This window comes from Onychostruthus taczanowskii, unplaced genomic scaffold (assembly GCF_017590055.1).
Source record: "Onychostruthus taczanowskii isolate IOZ18803 unplaced genomic scaffold, ASM1759005v1 scaffold44, whole genome shotgun sequence".
NCBI lineage: Eukaryota > Metazoa > Chordata > Aves > Passeriformes > Passeridae > Onychostruthus > Onychostruthus taczanowskii.
In genome coordinates this window covers 5701942-5722052 of record NW_024501903.1, presented here as the reverse complement: position 1 = coordinate 5722052, position 20111 = coordinate 5701942, and the positions used below count along the sequence as shown (strand labels likewise).

Here is a 20111-nt window from a genome sequence, read left to right as displayed (position 1 = left end):
CCCAAAAATTCAATGGTATGGTTCAGTTTTCTTTGTAGGCTTTTAAATCTTTTGATCCTTGAAATGTACCAGTAGTCAGATGAACATTTATGCTTTTGCGATAGAAATCTGCAAAGTAAAGGAAAGGAATAATACCATTTTCAAAGCATTTCACAAGCATGAGGTTTGACTGCAGTTTCAGCTGAGAGTAGTGCTACAGATGGGGCAACAGAGGCAAGTTCTCCTGAGTCTAGGTCACAGGCACAGTGCCTCCCTGAGGCACACCTCAAAAATGTAAGGGCTTTGTAGACAAGACAATTAATAACTTTTATGTGTAAGATTATCTTGGCAAACATGCTTGCTTCTTGCTTGTGATAAAAGTCCCCAATAAAGCCAGTGTATTCCTTCATGTGAGCTGCTCCTCAAGATGGCTTTTTGGCTTGTGTCTGTGCCACGTAATTGTGTTCTAGGCCCTCATGTGCAACTTGTGGATCTGCTAGGCTGTGGAAAAGTCATTCATCTATCCAAACCTTGATCTTATCCCCTCCTCCTCCTCTGAGTGGATGAAGAAACCAGAGAAGGATCTGCACTTTGTATATAGAGGGAGGACACTAACTTCTTGTGGGCATGAGTAAAAAGTAGCAGAGATAAGACAGCTCAGATTGTGTCTCCAGGTGTTGAGCTGTGAGCACTGTCAGGCAGAGAAGAGCACACTGCTGGTTCTCAGCTAATCAATATTAATGCAGCAGCTGCTGATTCTCAGGTATTCAATATTCATGCAGCAATTCCTGCTGTATACCCACTGTGTCTTTGCCTCCTGGCTGCCTTTACCTTGCAATAAGTTCAAACAATATTTGGGAGCTTTGCTTCTTTTATTTTCCATCCATTGTTATCTTCAGGAAAGCAGGGATGTCTTTCCACATACTGTCTTTCTGCAGTTGTTTCTGTTGGAGAATTCCCCTTCCTGTAGCTCCTGTCTTTCTCATGTTTTAAATCCCCATTATTTTACTAATGTGATAGGAATGTCTGTTCTCATAGTCCAACAGTTCTGCTGCTAAATTTGGTCTGGGTCTTTTCTGGATTCCAGCCTATGGCTTCTTCAGGAAAGAGCAAATGGCCATGTCCTTGGTACACTGGATTTCCTGTGGTGGGGAGTTTGTTTTCCTGAAGACACAGAATGAATTCCAGCCTAGTTTCAGATTTGGATGTAATCAAGGTTGTTTTAGCAGACAAATGTTTTTATTGCAAAAATAAAAGAGCGGTTATATCATGTAAAGTGATGAGACTAAAATAGGAAGTGTGTATATGTGCTGTTTTTTTCAATCTGACTCTTACTGTCTTGGAGGATATATTTTCTGTCCTGGAGCATATTATGTACATTAGGAGTTGGCCTGCAAGACACATAGTTCAAGGTAGGATGCCAATACTTCTGCTAAAATCTCCATTTTAAAGCCCCACATTGTGCTCCAACATGGTTGGATGTGCCCACATAGCACCTCTTACTGTGCAGTCTGTCTGTGGCCACAGCAGCAACAACCTTTCGATACAGTTAGCTTCTTCCCCTGGGATCTTTCTCAGCCCCATTAGTGCTTGCTTTATACTTGAAGGTTGAGCCCAGAAGGATTGCAGTGCACATAACTTGCTTACAAAGCAGCTCTTGTAAAACAGCATCTAAAAACAGTCCCAAGATGTCCAACAGGGCTTCTCTCAGAATCATTGATCAGAGCACATTTATCTGTGTTTACATGCCTGCAGGTTTTGTTTGTCAGATACTGTTGTTGTAATTGCAGGACTCAATGCCTCTTTTCCCTTTCTTAGTCTTTATATACAAGCCCTTAAAGGGTAAACCTCTCTAACCTGCACTTTTATGGGGCTAGTGGACAGAATTCTCCTTCCAGGTCAGGGCTCCAGCACAACACTCCCTGCTAGCAGATTTATCTGCTCCAAATGGAATAAGACACCTGGTGTTCCTTTCTTTCAAAAAGCTATCCAGCCAGCAGTATAAATGAACAGGTTTTCTATATTTCACAGTAGAAAAGAGCTACTAGGAACAAAAACACTTACAAGCATTCAACTGTTCTCATGCTTATCTATGATGCCCACAGTTTCTCCACTTCTTCTGGTGGGCCAGCTCCTGATGCCCCAGCAGGTTCTCTGCCTTCCCCAAACTCCTACTGCCTCTCTCTTCACTAGTTGCTTTAAATTCTTCAGGCAGGTTTGGTTTTTTTTTCCAATTACCTCAGACTTCTTCCTATGTGATTAAGCCTCAGAGGTTTAGAATTACTGAAATAGAGGTGGAACCATAAAATTTATAAAAATTACATTCAGGCACTGTTGCCTAAGAGCTATGAAGTTTTTGCTGGAAGGTGTCTATGTTGAATACATTTTTCCTATCTTATTTTCCAGACAGCTCTCTGGTGATTTAACAATATTTGTTTATTTAAAGCCATGTAATAATTATTACAGCCTTCAGGCTAAAGTACAGTTTCATTTTGTATTTTGAATTTTTGAAATAAGAAATATAAATTATTATGTAATTTGTAAGTACAGGTTAAAATGCTAAGCAATAGCACCCCTTCTGCAGTAATGATTAAGAACCCTGTCAAAATCTCTTTTCTGTGATCAAACCATATTAAATAAGCACAAAATAAGAGTAACATGTCCGAACAGAAGTCTTCCTAAGCACAGGTCCTGTCTGCAGCTGTGGCCAGTAACAGGAGGAGTACAGGACTAGGATAGGCAAACATGCTCACTTCTTGGGGACTTCTCAGGTTATGCTCCTCCTCATTTTGTGTCTTGTGGCTGCTGCAGTTTTGTTATGAAAATCCATTGCCCTCTTCACTCACAAGTTCTGTAAAGGTGGTGAGGGGACCCAGATGTATGCACATTGTCAAGGCCAAAGGATGTGAGTGAAAATAAGAGTCCCAAGGTGACAAGACTTGTTTCATATAACGAATCTATCTGTTGCAGTCTATGGTGATCAAGGGTGATTTAGACTTAAGGGAGATTTCTTGCAGCATGGTACAGCTTCAGATCCTATGTCTGCACATGTGCAGCTTTGCTCCTGTAATCCATCCCTGGCATCCCTTCACTCCTCCCTCCCATCCCCCCGTGCCTCTACAGATGTCCATGCTGCTGTGTAAGGATGGTTCAAGGGTAAATCTGTGCAGATCCAAGTCCTTTTTGGGCCAGGCTGGCAGTAATCCAAATAACCAGTTCACTGCCACATGGACAGGAGCTGTGCTGCTGTGCTGAAGCAGAAACAAGCTGCTCAAGGCGTGGGGAGGGCAGGTTTGCTTATGTTCAGCAGCAGTGATAACAAAACTGACTTCAAGCAAAGGACAGGCTATCCTAGGGTATCCATGGAATATGTGCCTTGATGTGTTTGCTTTTCAAAGCCCAGGAACCCCTTATATGCATCAGAAGTTTGTTAGAAGGAAAGAATGAAATGTAACAGAGCAGGGCTTGCAACTTTGAGACAATAAATGAAGGAAAGAAGGAGGAATCTTGGTTCTTTGATCCTGCCAAAAGACAGAGTCACCATTTCATTAGGAAATGCTTCTACCACCCCTATAAGCTTTCAGGATGTGGTTGAGAGTCCTTTTTGCTTTAGAGTAAGGATACAAAGCCTCTACAAAAAAAAAAAAAGCGCATAGTAGTATTTAGATTTTTTTTGCTCTTTTTTTTAATGTAAAATGCACTTAATGAGTACTATGGGGGTGCTTATGGAACACAGGGCTGAACATGTGCAATGCTATTTAAAAGGTATGTTTTAAGCCTGAGGATCTCTTTTAATTGTGACAGTATCTTTAAAAGTATCTCTTTACTAAAAGTATCTCTTTATTATCTTCATAAGATAATAAAGAGGAAGTTTAGGGCATGGAATCAGGGTTTTATTTCTTCTGTGATGGTATGGGGTAGTTTATTACAGTGACATAAGACCACAGTCTCTCAAGACACTAGTTAATTTATAAACATAGTGGTATTTGAAAGTATACAGTTGTCAACTGCTCCTCAAAAGCTTTTGGCATCCCCTGAGAGTAGGGCTGGAAAAGGTATCACCATCGGAGAGTGGTTATGGGGAAAAAAAACTTGCCTAAATTCACTTTTTTTCCTACAAATGTAAATCTCCTTGAGAACTGCTTGCAGAACAATGCAAAACATGTTGGGATTAAGCTGAACCTGGAGAAAGCTAACAGGATGCAGATGGTGTGAAAATTAAGTCTGACAGAATAATGATCTGTGTCTCTGAAGAAAAATGAGTAAATGAAACATCAGTCAATCTACAGAATTGTCTTGTCAGCAGGTCTGGCTCTGATCAGTGACTTTTTTTAATGGAGTTGTGCTGTCTGAGCAGCTGACGGGAAAGAGAGAAAGTTAGCTGCCATTTCTGGACACTTTAAGACCAAATCAAATGGAGTTAGAACATAAGTGGTAATCCCATAGACCTGTCCCTAACCACAGAATTGTCTCATTCCCTCTTCTATAAAACATTGGAGACCAGAAGTGAGTGGGAAGACTGAGCTTTGGATTGTTGTCCTGAAAGTTTGTTTTCAAACCCCTTTAGATAATCTCTACTTCTTGTAAAAACACCAGTCATCATAACTTCTCCCGTTGCCACCAGCCTGATTCAGCCTTCTTCCAGAGGCAGCTGAAGTTTGTGCATGAGAAGAGGAATGTGTTTAACAGTGTGTTTAAGTAACATTGCCACAGCCAACCAAACACTGGTCTTGTGACTGACTGAAGGGGAGGGAAACTTTCCACTTTATCTCTGTGGAAAGTCTCACAGAGACCATGTGTAGCCAGGAAGCCCTGAAGAGGCTGTCAGGACACATAAGTGGGAGATGGGCATTGGTGAGGGACCAGATTATTGAATGAGGGGGTGAAGACCATGGTTGGCATAGGTGAGGATAAAGGAGTTCATACAGAGGGAGCCCAGCATGCTAAAAATGGCTCAGCCTGTGTGCGACTTCTGAGAGCTGGCAAAGTAATTCAAAGGTTCCCACTGCTCTCTCTCTCCCCACTTTCTTCAGGCAAGTCTTTTCAGCATGCTGTACCCCTATCCTTGTCCCTTCTCTGTTCCCACTTCACTGAAGTGTTTTTCAAAATGTGGAGACAAGCACAGATTGGTGGGCATACAGAGAGAAGAGCTGGTGTATTGGTCCTGATCTGAGGTTCCATGCAGGCTGGGGAATGGGATGGACACTATTGGTGTTGTGAGGCTGTAACACAGTTTCTATATTGCAAAGGGAGTGGAAAAGGACTTAGCTCCATCTTTTCATTAGAAAAACAATCAGTGCTCCTTGTTCCATATCTCCAGTCTTCTCTCTCTCTCTCTCTCTTTTCCTCACATTTCCTAAGAAAATATGTATGCACTGGCTCTAACAACCATGAAAAACTTTTATGGGCATGAGGGAAAATGTCAGGCCCACAGAAGTTAACAGCAAATCTCATGTTAATTTAAGAAGGTGAGGCTTTCCGCTCCTGTCAGAGGTGATTTAGATTTAAGTCTGTTGAAATTCCCTGATATACCAGGAGAAGCTCGAAGGAAGAGGTGGAGTTGTCCAAAAGAAAGAGGTTGACCTAGTGAAGGAAGTACAAGAGAATGTGTTCTCCTTTGATCTGGCATAAATCTATGCTGCTGCCACAAGAAACAACCCCACCTCAAACAAAAAATGCCAAAGACAGGGAGGAGGGAGAAGAATTATTTAGAATAATGAATACCAGGATGTAAATTCGAGGGGAAATGATGCTGACTGTCATGAAAATCTTGCACAGCAGTATCCACTGGACTGTGGAACAAGCATGAATTGTGCTCAGAAAGCCAACCGTGTCCTGGGCTGTATCCAAAGCAGAGTGGCCAGCAGGGCAAGAGAGGTGATTCTCCCTTCTATCTGCTCTGGTGAGACCCACCTGGGTGCTGTATCCAGCTCTGGGGCCCCCAACACAAGGACATGGATCTGTTGTACAGAGTTCAGAGATGAACACAGAGACACTCAGATGGCTGAAGATCCTCTCCTGTGAAGACAGGCTGAGAGAGCTGGGGTTGTTCAGCCTGGAGAAGGGAAGGTTCCAGGGATACCTTACAGCACGTGCAGTACCAGGAGAGCTGGAGAGGGGTTTGCATGAGGGCATGTAGTAATAGGATAAGGAGCAGTGGTTTTAAACTGAAATAGGGTAGGTTTAGGTCAGATACAATAAGTTTTTGACTGTGAGGCACTGGCACAGGTTGCCAAGAGAAGCTGTGGATACCCCATCCCTGGAAATTTCAAGACCAGATTGAATGGGGCTCTGAGCAACCTGGTGCAGGAGAAGGTGTCTCTGCCCATGGCAAGAGGTTTGCCATGATAGATGGGTTGCTGTGGTTAGATTATCTTTAAGGTCCTCTTCAGACCAAACAGTTCCATGAGCCTAAGATTCTATGACCTGATTATGGAAGAATTAATATAAAAGCTGATTCTACTTTCTATATTTGCTGCAATTTGTGGCAAAAGATAGATTTTTTTTTTAATTAGATGGGTTCACCAAAAGTATACCAAATCATATTTCATTTATCTGGTAGCTAATTTCTCTATTATTGTCAAAATAATGTTTTGTCAAAATAATGCTTTTCTTTGACAGACTTCGTTCTAATTCTGTGTTCATTCTTGGGGCTCCCTGCAGTGCACTTTAAAAGGGAAGGTGTGGGTCCTGGAAGAATTTGCACAGCACAGGAAGGAAATATAATCAGGGTAGGACTTAATTTAACTTCCCAGGGGTTTTTTGGTCCCACCTTAACCTCTGCACTATCAAGTAAAACAGAATACATTGTGTGCTCAGCAGTGAAACAGATAAGGGCTCCTTGGTCAAAATCAACTGAACAACAGCACTGATTGACCATCTCAGCATGTTTCTCTTTGTAATCCTATAATCTTCCAGTTACTGAGATACTTCCAGGGTCCAGCACACAGTCAGGTGTGCAGAGGAAAATCAGGGCTGAGTCAAATTTTCCTACACTTGAAATTGTTTTTGAACAAAGAATATCAAGCCCCTTGAGCATGATGAGCTTAACACAGCAAAGGTTACGGAATTTGGGAAATACCCACTCTTGCTGGTTGGTGGAACCCCTGGATGGTGGAAACTTACCTCTCATCTCAGTGCCTGGTCCTTACCCAACTGCATCTGTAAATTTGTTTGTGGGTGACAGAAGGCAGTCTGGTCTTTCTCTCTCCCTCCTTTACATTAGCAAGAAGGGAGATCTGGGGTAAGCCAGAGTCAGACCCCATACTGCAGACCTGCTTGGCTCTTACCCAGTCTTTGGCTCCAGCAGCCTGATCCTCACACAGACAGACCTTCTCAGAGGCCCTCCTAAGCAGTATTGAAACACCACTGCTGGAAAGGACACTGGGATATTTGGGGTTGTCAAGTTTTAAAATACAAGGAGGATTTAATTTCCAAATTATGCTATGACTTGGCAGTTCTCTGGTTCAGCCAGGGAATCCAGTTCTGAGAATACAGTAGGGAAAAGCAGCTCATGACAAGCCAAGAGCAACATGGGTCTGCTTGCCTCTTGCCTTAATCCTAGAATGTGGATAGCAGAGATCCACTGGGGACCTGATTCCAACCCTCTTGCCTTTTCACATTGTTGCATAATGACCAATAACAGCAAGTACTGAGCTGGTCTTTCTCCATCAACTTCCCCTGGGAGACAAAAAAAGGATATTTATTCTTTAGGCTGATGTCTGACTAGCAAAACCAATAAATCCAGGATTCCTCCTGGTTTCTGTCCACTGCCCCCTAACATTTCATATCTGTGAAAACTTTTGTTCCTTTCCACATCCCCTTCATCCTTTTTTCATATCAACCTGTGCTTCACCATAGCCACCCACAGCAGCTGGTGCTCCTTCCCTTCCCTCACATCTTCCTTAGGGAGCAGTGAGCACAGCTTTCAGTGCTCTGCTTGCTGTCCCCTCTGATTTCCTATCTGTGCCTTTTTGATCCTGCCCCATAACCGTTCTGTTTTTTCATTTAGTTTCCTCTACAGTCACCTTTTTTTCTCCTTTTCTCTGCCTTCTGCTTATTTCTGCAGCCCAGGAAAGCTCTAAGGCTTTGTTAGCAAGGGCTGAGTAGGTACTAGAGTATGTACTAGGTGGGAAGCAGCACGTGTTGTGTGCAGCTGCAAACTGTGTTTTTGGGCAGCTGTCAGGATAATTGTCATTGTAAGGCCTATGTTCCCCTCCCCAGAGTGGTGAGGACATGAACCCCTTTATCTTTTCTCTTTATCTCAACAGTAATTTTCATAAAAGGGTATGGGAACAAACATCTTTGAGACCTTTGCCTTTTTGATAAATTTGTTGAAATGAGCTAGCAGGTAAGAGAAGACACAGTATACTTGCCCTTTTCCTGGAAAAAAAAAAAAAACAACCCTGCTAAAAATAGTAGTGGGTGTTAATAATTTGGAACCTGAATGGGCTGCTACATAAAAAAAAAAAAAAAAAAACCAACCCTGCTAAAAATAGTAGTGGGTGCTAATAATTTGCCAGATAGGAGATGGATTCAAAAGCTTTGCTTTAGGCTGTGGTCTGGACCTTCCTGCTGTGGCAGGGGGTGGACTATATCAAAGCATGGGGAGAGCTACAGCTTGCACTCATATGTGCTCACTTCAATCTCTCTGCTCCTGATTTTTGGCAGTTTTCTACAGCTTAGCAGCTTTCAATCTCTTGGGATCATGGAGATTTCCCAGTGTGGGTTTAGTGGGGTTGTGTGGATAGTGAATCTTTCATTATTGTACCTTGGAGCCTGCATCTTCTGGCTTCCACACTGAATTTTGGGTTTCCTACCTAAAATATATGGTGATAAGGACATTTATAGTGGTAATGTAATTATTCATGTTGCAGATCATTTGAAATTAAATCTTGTACTGAATTTAAATTACAGATATATTGCCTTGTAGTCTCGGTATAGATTTCTCTAATAGTTGATTGTGCTTAGTTTCTATTATTTTTTCATTATTACCTCAGGGTACTGGTCAACAGCCTACAATTTACAAAGAAAATTACCTAAAACAATGAAAATTTCTTGGCCTTAATAAAAAAATCTGAAAATAAAATAGCTGATGAATCATCAGAGATTTTGTCTGATCTGATGATTAATTGTACTGTATTTAGACAAATCAGTGCATGCTAGCACAAAGTTTCTCTCCAAAGTCTGTAGCCCACAGGCATTTGTAATCTCAAGCTCCCTAAAACAGCCAAGCAATTTCAAAGTTTATTTTGCTGTTCTGAAGCCTTTTGTCCTGTTCTGGCAGAGACCAGAACCAAAAAAAGTCAACAGTGGGGGTGCAGCTGATGGAAATGCTAATTGCTCATATTGCTCAACCTGTCAATTTTGTATATGAGTTTTGAAAGTGAAAATAAACCAAATGTAGGCCCTTACTATAACCATATTTTATTTCATCTCTAGCACAGACTGGAATTAAATCCAGAGTGGCTCCTCCAGCCCGTTCCTCTGGCAGCAATGAGAGTTTTCTGTGGTTAGTATGCAACAAAAGCCAAGTCCATCAGCTGATCCCTCCCTTGCCTGTGTCCCTTGGACAGCCAAAATCCCTACCAGTCAGCTGGGCTTGGGGCATAACTCAGCCAGACTGCAAAGAGCACAGGGCGGCGTGCAGCGGCAGTCAGCATCCCTCCACCGTGACAAGCCAACTTGGTTTTTCATTTCCTCAGTGTGAAAATAATTTTGACATGTGGATTTCAGTGTTACTCTGAGACGGTCTTGCTCCAGGTTTTCTGACAGCATCATGCCTTTGTGTAAGGAATGGCTGTGATCCCTGCAGAAGGTCAGCTTGTGCCATGCCTGTCAGAGCCGTTTTCTATCCAACCTTGTAACTCACTGTAGGTTTCTGGCTGCTGTCTCACAACTTTCTCATGACTGTCCAATGGCAGCCTGGTGCAGGCTGGGATGCTGGCAAAGATCTGACTCATCTCTTTTGTTTGTTGCTTTTTTAAGCAATTATTTCCCATGGACTTCCTATGTCTTCTAAGGGAAGTCCAGGCCAAATTAAGTTAAAACACTCAAGGACTTTTATGTGAGTAGAATTTCATCACCCTCACGTTGGAAGTGGAGATACTTAACCTTTATTAGTATTCCAAGAATGAGCCATTCCTATCCAGGTAAAAACACTTGCCATGATGCCTGCTTGTCTGATGTAAGTATTGGGAATATGTGCATTTTCTTAACGTTAACTTACATAGTAGTTTTTATCATCTCATCACTTGTGGAACAAGTTCCCCTCATAGCATCCAGACTAGAAGGTCATAAGTGCAAAGAAAATCAAACAACCTTGAGTTCTGTTACCTTTAGTCTTGCAGTTCCCTGAACTGGTATGGCAGCATACACACAGGGAGCCCGACTTCCTTGGCTGGCTGAGAAGTATCTGGAGAATTAGGGACTTTAGCTACCATTTTAATCTACTTCCCTCCACAGTTCATCTTCTCCAGAATAAGTAATTATATAAGGCAAAGCCTGGTAGCCCACTAAAGAAGAGACCTCTTTTCTGAATAAACAAGGCTGATGGACTGATCTCTGTGCAGAAAGCATGTGTAACTTGCAGCCAACGTTTTTTGTGTTCTTCCTGCTGTATACCAAACCCTGAGAAAGCCTGACCATTGCAGTGTCAGTAAATATTGGATAACACTGTGCAAATACTGAGTATCTTATTCTTCAGAGAGAAGTCCTTTGGAGAAGTGAGCAAGGAGAAGAAGGATGAAGCTGCAATAATTGAATGGGGGAGGTTGTGTTTTTCAACTCCTGACAACTTAGGAGCTTTTGACGTCCTTATGGTGGTTTCTCTTTTCCTCCACAGATCATAAATATGCAATCAACTTCAGTCTCAGTTGGTAAGGGAAGTTCAAGTGAATCAAAGAGTGATGTCCTGTTGCTTCATGCTAGTACATGTATCAGTGATCAGTGACATCATTTGTTCTGCTCTTTTGTGGCTTTTGACTAGTGTGATGTGAATACTGATGGGTATAATTGCTGAGTAACATATATGTTATTCATATATGGTAAGTGTAAAGTGGCCATTAATTTTATAGATGTAAACAGGTAACTGAAGTCATCTGAATGCTGCCCAAACCTACAGCGCAGGACAAGACTGGAAGAACAGCACAGCAATGACCAAAGAGATTTTACATGGAGCTTGATGAAGCAAAGGCATTGATTGCATTTGATTGCAGTGGATTTCTGTTGGATTTCAAGTCAGAGGCAGCAGTGGGGCAAAACTACACCAGGAGGGTTGCAAACATAGCCACAGAAGCATTGGTAATTGCCAAGGAAAAGCCATTAGGAGAGGGAAAGAGACTTCTGGGTAGGAGGGAAGTGGGGAGAGATTTAGAGCTGTGAGGATGGATTGCATAATGTTTTTCACTCCCCTCTGTGCTTTGGGCAATGAACATTCTCTGTAAACAAACAATAGCGCTTTAGAGATAGCACTGCTGGCTCCACTTTTGTTTCTAATGGGAAATAGCTCACAAGTCAGCATTGCTAACCAGGACTGTCGGAAAGGGGAACACTAGTTAGCCTTTTTAAAAAAGTAACTTCTTATTGAATGAAAAGATTAATGGATATTTCTTTTTTTTAATATCTTAGACCTGTTAAAACTAATTCCTTCCCAAATGTCTAAAAGAACCATAGAACCATGGAATGGTTTGGGTTAAAAGGGGTCTTAATGGTTATCTAGTTTCAACCTCCCTGCCATGGGTAGGGACACCTTCCACTAGGTCACATTGCTCAAAGCCTCATCCAGCTTGGCCTTGAGCACTTCTAGGGATGGCAAGTCCCCAAACTCTCTGGGCAGCATGTTGCAGTGCCTCTCTATCCTCACAGTAAACAATTTCTTTCTAATATCTAATCTAAACCTGCCCTCTTCCAGTTTGAAAGAGGTATTATCTCTTGTCCTCTCACTACGTGTCCTTGTAAAAAATGTAAATGTTATTCCAAAAAGCCATCACCAGTATCTAGTACCACCTCCTCTAAGTATCAAATGTGCCATGTTTTCTTTGTCTCTGAACTTTAATGAGCCTTGTAATTAAGGGATTTTTGTCATTGTGGGACATCAGAATGCCTTCAGGATGACCAAGATCTAACCAGTACTGGGGCTCAGAGCAGGATTCTTCTTATGGCTCACAGGGCACACTGTGTAGCTTTATAAGTCCTGGAGTACTGCCATGAACTCAGTCAGGATGAAACCAGAAAAGAAAAGATAATGGCCCTGGCTTAGGGGTGAAAAAAGGTCTTGTGGGTGAATATACTCAAGGCCTTTGATGGATTCTGCAGTGACCTGCAGTTTTTTAGATCCTGCAATCCAGTACAGGCAGTTTGACTAGGCTTGCTGACATCCAGACAGAAATACTGCCTCAGTGACAAATTAAGAAGCTGTAACTCTCCTTGAAGATTCCTGGATTCTTATAGATGTGCTCAGTGGCACAATAAAATCTAGTCTGACTCCCACCTTAACCAAAGGCAGCTGTAGTGAAACCTGTGACGTTAATGGGCTGAATATGAGACTGCAGCTCTGAAACCCTAATGAATGCAGTCTGAAGCACTCCCCGCTTTTAATTACCCACCCCCAAAGCTAACAGCTCTCTGAAGGTTACTATTTAACCAGAAATAATGGTACAGCATCTACATTCTGGATCGAAATTGCTGAGGTAGTTAATTTTTACTAAGCTCTATTTCTTGTAATTTTGTCCCCATGCATGACTAAGCCCATGTAGAATGGCAGGTTCCTGGGCACAGGTGAGTTTTCTGGTCTGGAAAAACATTGTATCTGTGCCCCACACAATGCCTGTATTACGTGACTTAATCTTTACATTTTAATTGAATCCTTGTTATTGAGTGCCAAGGAGATTAAAGGAAAACTGGTTCATTTCTTTTTGTTTCTATGAAGCAATTTATCAGCTGTAATCCCAAGTGAGTTAGAGCAGACATGATGATAAAGGCAGAATAAAGGTTGCTGAGATTTCATTTCTCCTTCAGAAGGCTTAGGCTGCATCTTTTCCACAGAAAAATCAAGTTAATTTATTTTGTTGCCACTTGGATGTTTCTTACTTACTACTGGTCCACATAGGCCATTCTGTTCCTTTTATTATTCAGAGCTCTACCTTGCTGTTCTCAAAGGCACAAATAAGATTTTACTCCTGTTACCTCTCCTATAATCATGGAAACATAGAATGGTTTGGGTTGGAAATGATGAGAGATCATGTAGCCCACCCCCTTGCCATGGGCAGGGCCATGTTCCACTAGACCATCTTGCTTGAGGCTATCCAACCTGGTCTTGAATACCTCCAGGGAAGGTGCATCCACGGTTTCTCCAGGCGACCTGTTCAAGTGCCTCACCACCCCCATAGTAAAGTGTTTGTGTGTCCTTGGGACAAACCTGGCTGTTACTCTTCCCTGTTCACTCATCAGCAAAGCTTTTGCTGAGTGTGGTTTGTGGAGCTTGTCTGTTCCTTCTGCCTGTCTTGTAGAAGGGATTTTTGGACAGATAAGCCCTGTGCCAGTTTGGAGCGTGTTTATTTAACTAATTGGCCAGCTCATCTCTGTGGGTAAGGATTGTTAGGAGGGAGAGCACAACTCTCCTGGGGATCATACAAAATGCGGACATACCTGTGACCCTTGACTCTAAAGTCTGATGTGTCTGTTTCCCTTTGCATCTCAAAAATAGCATGAATTTGCTCAACTGCCTGTCATAATTGGTCATTGCATATTCCATCTGCAAAGGGATTTCCAGCTCACTACTACCAGAATGCCCTTCTCAATGCTTGAATACCTAATGGGAGGCCACAATGCCTCAACCAGATTCAGGGACTTGCTTCAGCTGGTTGCCTAAATGCATTGGAAATTTAGGTGTTTTATTGAACCTGGGCCCTTGGCTCTCAGATTCAGCATTAGTGAAATACGAGGCTTGCTTAGATACATGCCCACTTCCTGATGTGGTTGTGTCACTGAGAGAGGTCACTTTCCCCACTTTTCCCCATGCATCACCATTTCTGCTCCTCCTGATGGTTTCCCTTGTAGAAATGGTAGTGCCATTAGGGTGTTAGTCTAAAATAAGCCATCTGATTTTGCCTGAAATAAAGTAAGGAGCAATTAGCATCAAATACATAATATTAAGGAAGCAAACACAAATTCTGGAGGGCTGTCTCTCCATGCTTGGTTTTCAGTCACCAACCAGGCTATCTAAGCTAAGCCAGTCTGGTGACAGCTGTGAGAGTCCGGTTCCCAAGAAGCATAGTGAGAATAGTCATCAGATTTTGGAAGACCCAAGTTGAACTCTCTCTGCTGGCAAATCCCAAGCAGGGATTGAGGACCAGCCCACTGCCCTCCCAGTTCAAGGGACAGAACCAAGGGGCATTGGGTAGCTGCCCTCTGCACTTTCATATGAAACAACTCTCAGTTCCATTGAGCTGCACGACCAGCAATGGGTAGACAGTTGGGTTCAGCTTCTGCTGTGAGCTCAGGATGTTTTTCAAAGGTTAAGTAGATGCTGGACTCCCTTCAGTACTGAAGAGATGCGAATGTATGAGGCACACAGCTAGACATTTAATAGGTGTCTTCATTATGTATGGAAAATGTTACCTTCAAACAATAGCATTCTTCCTAAAAGCATATCACAACCTGAAATATATGCAGTGATGTTACTAATTTGCACTTTTAATTCCCAGTTAATAACTGCTTTCTAAACACAGATGGCAGCAGTACAGTACTCCCTTTTTATGAAGATTGACATCAGTGAATACTGCCTTTGAGGCAAGCCATGTGTATGTGATTAGTTCATTGGTTATTGGCACAGTGTTAAAGAATTACACCGAATAAATGAAATGTTATTTTCCTTTTTTGCCTTTCTGATCTGTCTGTGTGATTGTGACTTGATCAGTGTTGAAGTCAGCATTTTATTTTTCTTCTTTTCGAAGTAAAGGGCATTTTCATTATGAATCCCACAGTTGACTGTGGGAAGAGATCTCTCCCCTAGAAGAGTCATGTGAGATAAGCCCTTGCCAGAGTGAGTAGCCCAATTATGTTTGATTATCCATCACTCATATGGCCTTACAATGGAAGTTGTTTTCAAGCTTCTTCTCCCCAATGTTTCTTCACATTAGAAGCCCAAACCATGACCGGATCTGAACTTTCTGGGGCTGCTAGAAGAGTCATGTGAGATAAGCCCTTGCCAGAGTGAGTAGCCCAATTATGTTTGATTATCCATCACTCATATGGCCTTACAATGGAAGTTGTTTTCAAGCTTCTTCTCCCCAATGTTTCACATTAGAAGCCCAAACTATGACCGGATCTGAACTTTCTGGGGCTAAGCAATAGTTGAGAGATGTAAGCAACAAAAATGCATCTCTCCATTTTTCCAACTGTTACTAATTGCTGGCACAACTCCTGCTTTTGTGAGCAGATAACAAGGCAAGGAGAAAGGCTGCATCCTTCTGCCAAGGGGAGTCCTCGAGTTAGAGCCCTTGATTTGCACTGATTAGACAACACTGTGAGCAATGTAAGCAATTTTGCCTGACATAGGTATAGAGGACAGGTTGCTTCTTTTGGGGTTCGTGCAGTCTAAAAGGAACTTCAGCAAAATCCCAGAGCATCAGAGCAGAGATCAGTCAATGTAAGTAATATTGTCCCGGCTATTGAAGGAATCCCTGCTACAGATACTCTTTTTGATAACAACAGCAGAGAGGCAAAAAAATAAGCCACAATTCTAAAACATGTTTCAAAAACAATCTCTTCCAGATCCTAATTTTATTTAAAAAGAAGGCACTTTTGTATAAACCCTGAAGACCTTTGCATTGAGAAGTGATTAACCTTAGTGCAATCAGCTATGTTATTTTCTATATAAACAATTCACACTGAAGTTACATTTAATTTTCTGTTTCACTTCTCATAATTTTTCATTATTTTCACTTGGTGAATGTCAAAAACTGGGATCAGATATTTGTAGAGAAAAAAGAAACACTGTCACAAGGGTATGTTTGGCTTGACCAAAGCAAATGTCATGGCAAATATTGATCCAGCTGGATTGGAGTTCTGTGGACTAGAGAGGTCACCCAAAACATCTAGCTCTGGAGTAGCTATCCCCATCATTGACCCTGGTAGCCAGGTGAGGAGGATCATGCTTTCACTGTCTGGATGGCCAGGTGCTATAAGCTCTTCAGGAAAGAATGGCTTATGGTAAAACCATCAGCCTCCACTTCATTAATCTAAATTGTTTTAACTACAAAACTCTTCTGCACTGAGGCAGAATTTGCTCCCTGAAGCAAAGATGTTTCACAAGTGTTAAATGTTCAACACTGGTGGCTGCTGAATGAAGTTGCCATTAAGGACAGTGAGCTTTTTGGTTTGAAAATGAGAATTTACCTTGCTATTAGCAGTCCCTTGTGGTCTCATGTTTATTTCAGTGAGTTGCCTGGTTTTGTACTCAGCAGCTCACATCCCTCCATTTTCAAGTTCACCTGTTTTCTTTTATCTTGCAGTTACTAGTTTTATTGCAAGGCTTATTTTTCTTCTCTTTCTTTCCTTTTCTTTTCCTCTCTTAGGGGATTGTTCATCACCATCCATGACAGAGGCCATATTGCAACAATGCTAAACTCTTGGCCTGAAGAAAATGTTAAGGTATGTGGCATGTCTTCTGTGGACTGGGGAATTACAGGCAGTTTGGTGTAAAATGGGATATTTAGTGGAACTGCTTGGCATCATTTACAAAACTGGCTGTTTAAAAGGACAAGCAAAGAATGCTTCTCTTCCTCAGACAATTTTCAGGCTGAACTTCAGTTCCAATTTTCAGTCAGGTTGGGACTTCAGAGACTCTTACCATGTATGTATGCAATCAAGAACAACTTTTTCAGTGGTAGTAGGATCTTGGTCAATGAAAAAAAAAAGGCATGTTAATAAATTGGTACAGAAAATGGGCCCCAGTGAAAAAGGAAGATACGTGTTTTGAAGAATTGTGTGGCTAACTTGTACCAAAGCTCTTTAAGATATGACTGTAATTAACATAGCTGTAGGACTCCTTCCCAAATCCAGTGAGTTATGCAGCATTGAGAACATTGGCAACTCTGCAAATCATGTTTGATATCCAGCAGCTGAAAATATTACTGACACTCCGCCCAAAAAGTGTTCTTGTGTAGTGTTTTTCAGTAGAGCTCAGGGCTGGGCAAGTCCCTGGCATGAAATGAAGTCAACACTTAAGATGGGTCTTGCCAGTCACCTCACCTTATTCTATCAGTCTGAAAGTACATCTTCCTGGGAATTTCCATTGCTATTGACAGAGTTTTGGTCCCCTGTCAGTCATCTGCTTCTTCCCAGAACAAAGGTTTGGCAGCTGAGAAAATCTTGCAAGCATTTTCCATTTCTAAGGGGGAAAAAAAAATGGGAATTTAACATATTTTCAGAAAAAGTGATCACAGTCATACAAGTTCCTTGTGTTTGAAACCATGGAGAAGAGAGGCAGGCTAGGTATTTTGTCCTTGTTCATCCAACAAACTCAGTATTTCCATTTGTTTCCAACTCAGAACTGTGAGCAGAATTCATTATGGCTAATAGAAATGTTTTTGCAGATGGGGAAACTGGCACAGAAAGATTAGAGGCTGTTGTTGAAACAGCCCCTCTGGCACCCAAAACAGACCATAGGAAAGGCAATGGTCCATGAAAGAGATGCAGACTATCTACTTCCAGGTTTGCCAGACTACAAAGGCAGCTCATTTTAGCAGCACAGGTTCCCTGTGCCGTTGTGCACAGACTTCTTCATGCCTGAACTGGTAGGCTACTGGAACACTCAAGATTTTGAGATAAGTAGGGAGGCACCTGGACTGCGCCTAAGTCCCTAGAGGGACCCAGGTTTGTTTTTTTTTTAAAGGCTGAACACCCCCCACCATTGAACACCACCCACTAAAGACAGTGCAGAAATACCTGGAGGTGCTGCCCACATTTTGCTCATTAGATTTGGCTCATTAGGGCTTCATGGCAACAGTGCTTACTGTAGAAATGGGAAATCTGGGCCAAACCCTGAATCCTCTGCCTGGAAGGACTGCAAAGGTGCTGGTGCTCTGCTCACCTTAGCAAAGCTTCAGCCAAGCTCTAATGAGCCACACCTTCAACCCTGCTGTCAAAGCTGGGCTGCCTTGAAAGAATCATAGTACTAGAAGCAGAACAAGTGAGAAGAAACCATTTCTGATCATACTTATGTGGGAATGTGAGCATTTTTTATCTCTTCCAGGATGGCTAATGAATCCTGACATGAAGAAATATTGCATGAAATGCTGGCCATCCTCAGGAGTGCCTTCTCTTGACAATTTTCTCTCTGATTCCTTAGTCTTGTACTCTTTTCTTCACAATGGCCCAGCTAAAGCAAAAAGAATGCAAAGAATCATGCAGGATGGGTGTCATCCTAGCAGCTATGAATTCAAGTCACTCAAAGTAAGGATGATGAGGAAAAATGTATTTTATTCCAAAACAAGTGTGCTGCCATGCAAGCTACTGCACTGGCCTTCCATCCTGCCTTGCCTCCCTTCCTCCCTCTTTCTGTGGGATGCCTGCCCTAGAAGTGCTCTCAGGATCTTGAATCCCCACCAGGATTACTGCTGTACAGGGCTGTTCAAAATCCCTCCCATGGTGTGTTTTCTGTTGGTTCACTCAATGTAGAGTATCAGTTCATCCTGTAAAGGCTGACCCCATGCAATCGTGCAGAGAACTGGGAATGCCAACAGCAGCACTTCCCTCTCTGCATTGCCTTGGCAGCCTGGAGATCAGCATAGTCTGGATCAATCTGCTGGGCCAAATGCCTGCTACTAAGGCACTGCAAACCTGCACTGGTTAACTGGGTACAGCCTGAGGTCCAGAGTTATCTCAGTTAATATCAGCTGCCTGGGGACTTAGTGCCTAGTCTCATATTGCAAGTACTTCTGCAGTGCCAGTGAAGAGGGAACTGAGCTTTTCAAAGAGTAGTAACTCATTCATCTGTTCCCAAAACAGCTGCTGGAGAGAGGAGATGCCCTCTGGAGGTTTCTGTCTCTCCCCATCAGATGTCAAATGAGTTTAGAAACCATTTAGATGGCTGTAATAAACTACACACCTAACCTTTATACAGTGACTTCACTAGAGTCATCGAGAAAATTGGTATCACAGATGGAAGTAGAAAACAAGTTCCTAACTGTTAAACCTGTAACCTCCTACCTTCAGGTAGAAGGATCTGCCCTGCTCAGCCAGAGATTAATGTCCTATTTGTTGAGTTCTGATTGTATGAACATGAGTGAATAAAAACATCAGTGTCCTTGTGTATCAGGTGTTCACCAAAACTGTGCCCTTTTTTGCAGTGTTTTTTAAATCCAAAGATCTACAAACAAATGTGAATCCAGTTCCACCTCTCTTACAAATACCAATGCATTTCTCCCATTCTGTATTTTCTGTTCTGATTCATTTATCCGTGTTGCCTTCAGGAGCTTTGGTAACTATAGAGTGCTGCAGCCCATCCTAGGTTGAAGAATTTTTCTCTCTCTGATGGATATCTAAATGCTATTGAAAGGTTTCTAGGTTTGCCTGAGAACACTTATTTGGATGAAAGGGGATCAGTGCTCCAGAGAAATATTTTGATTCATTAGAACTTAATTTTGTTTTACTATTCTCTGCATAGTTGGAATATTAACTCCATTTAATTTCAGGATAAACCTGTAGCAGTGCATATGCTTGCTGCTTTCCCTATTCCCATTACTGCCTTTCAATCCCAACTGCATCCTCTGGGCGTGGTAAAGAAGTGAGCACACACCCAAAACCAGATGGAGCCCACCCAAAAAGAGACTTTCTCATTGCTTACACTTCACATTGACTCAAAAGGAAAAGCAAATAGCAAAAAGTTCAAATATGTGTATAGTTTATGTTGAATAAGAAAAGACACTGAAATATGTTTCTTCCACAGATGCAGTTCCTAAGCATACTTTATTCTTCTAGAAAAAAAGATTTAAAAAATCAAGGCCAGATCTCATTTGTGATACTTCTTGTAGTACAGCTGGGGATGCACAAAAAGCCATGCTGCTTGGGCTCTGCTACAGTGAATTGAAGTATTCTCCAGCAGAGCTGCTGTTGTCCCACACTGTGAG

The 20111-nt window shown here is 42.1% G+C and overlaps 1 protein-coding gene across 2 annotated transcripts in view; it reads left to right on the top strand.

Annotated features, from left to right (window-relative positions):
- ME3 (malic enzyme 3) overlaps positions 1–20111 on the top strand; it is a 116704-nt gene that overhangs the window by 65343 nt on the left and 31250 nt on the right. For both annotated transcript variants that reach the window (XM_041414158.1, XM_041414157.1), the window contains exon 4: positions 16557–16632. In XM_041414158.1, coding sequence (XP_041270092.1) covers positions 16557–16632 — 76 coding nt within the window. The remainder of the gene's footprint in view (positions 1–16556; positions 16633–20111) is intronic.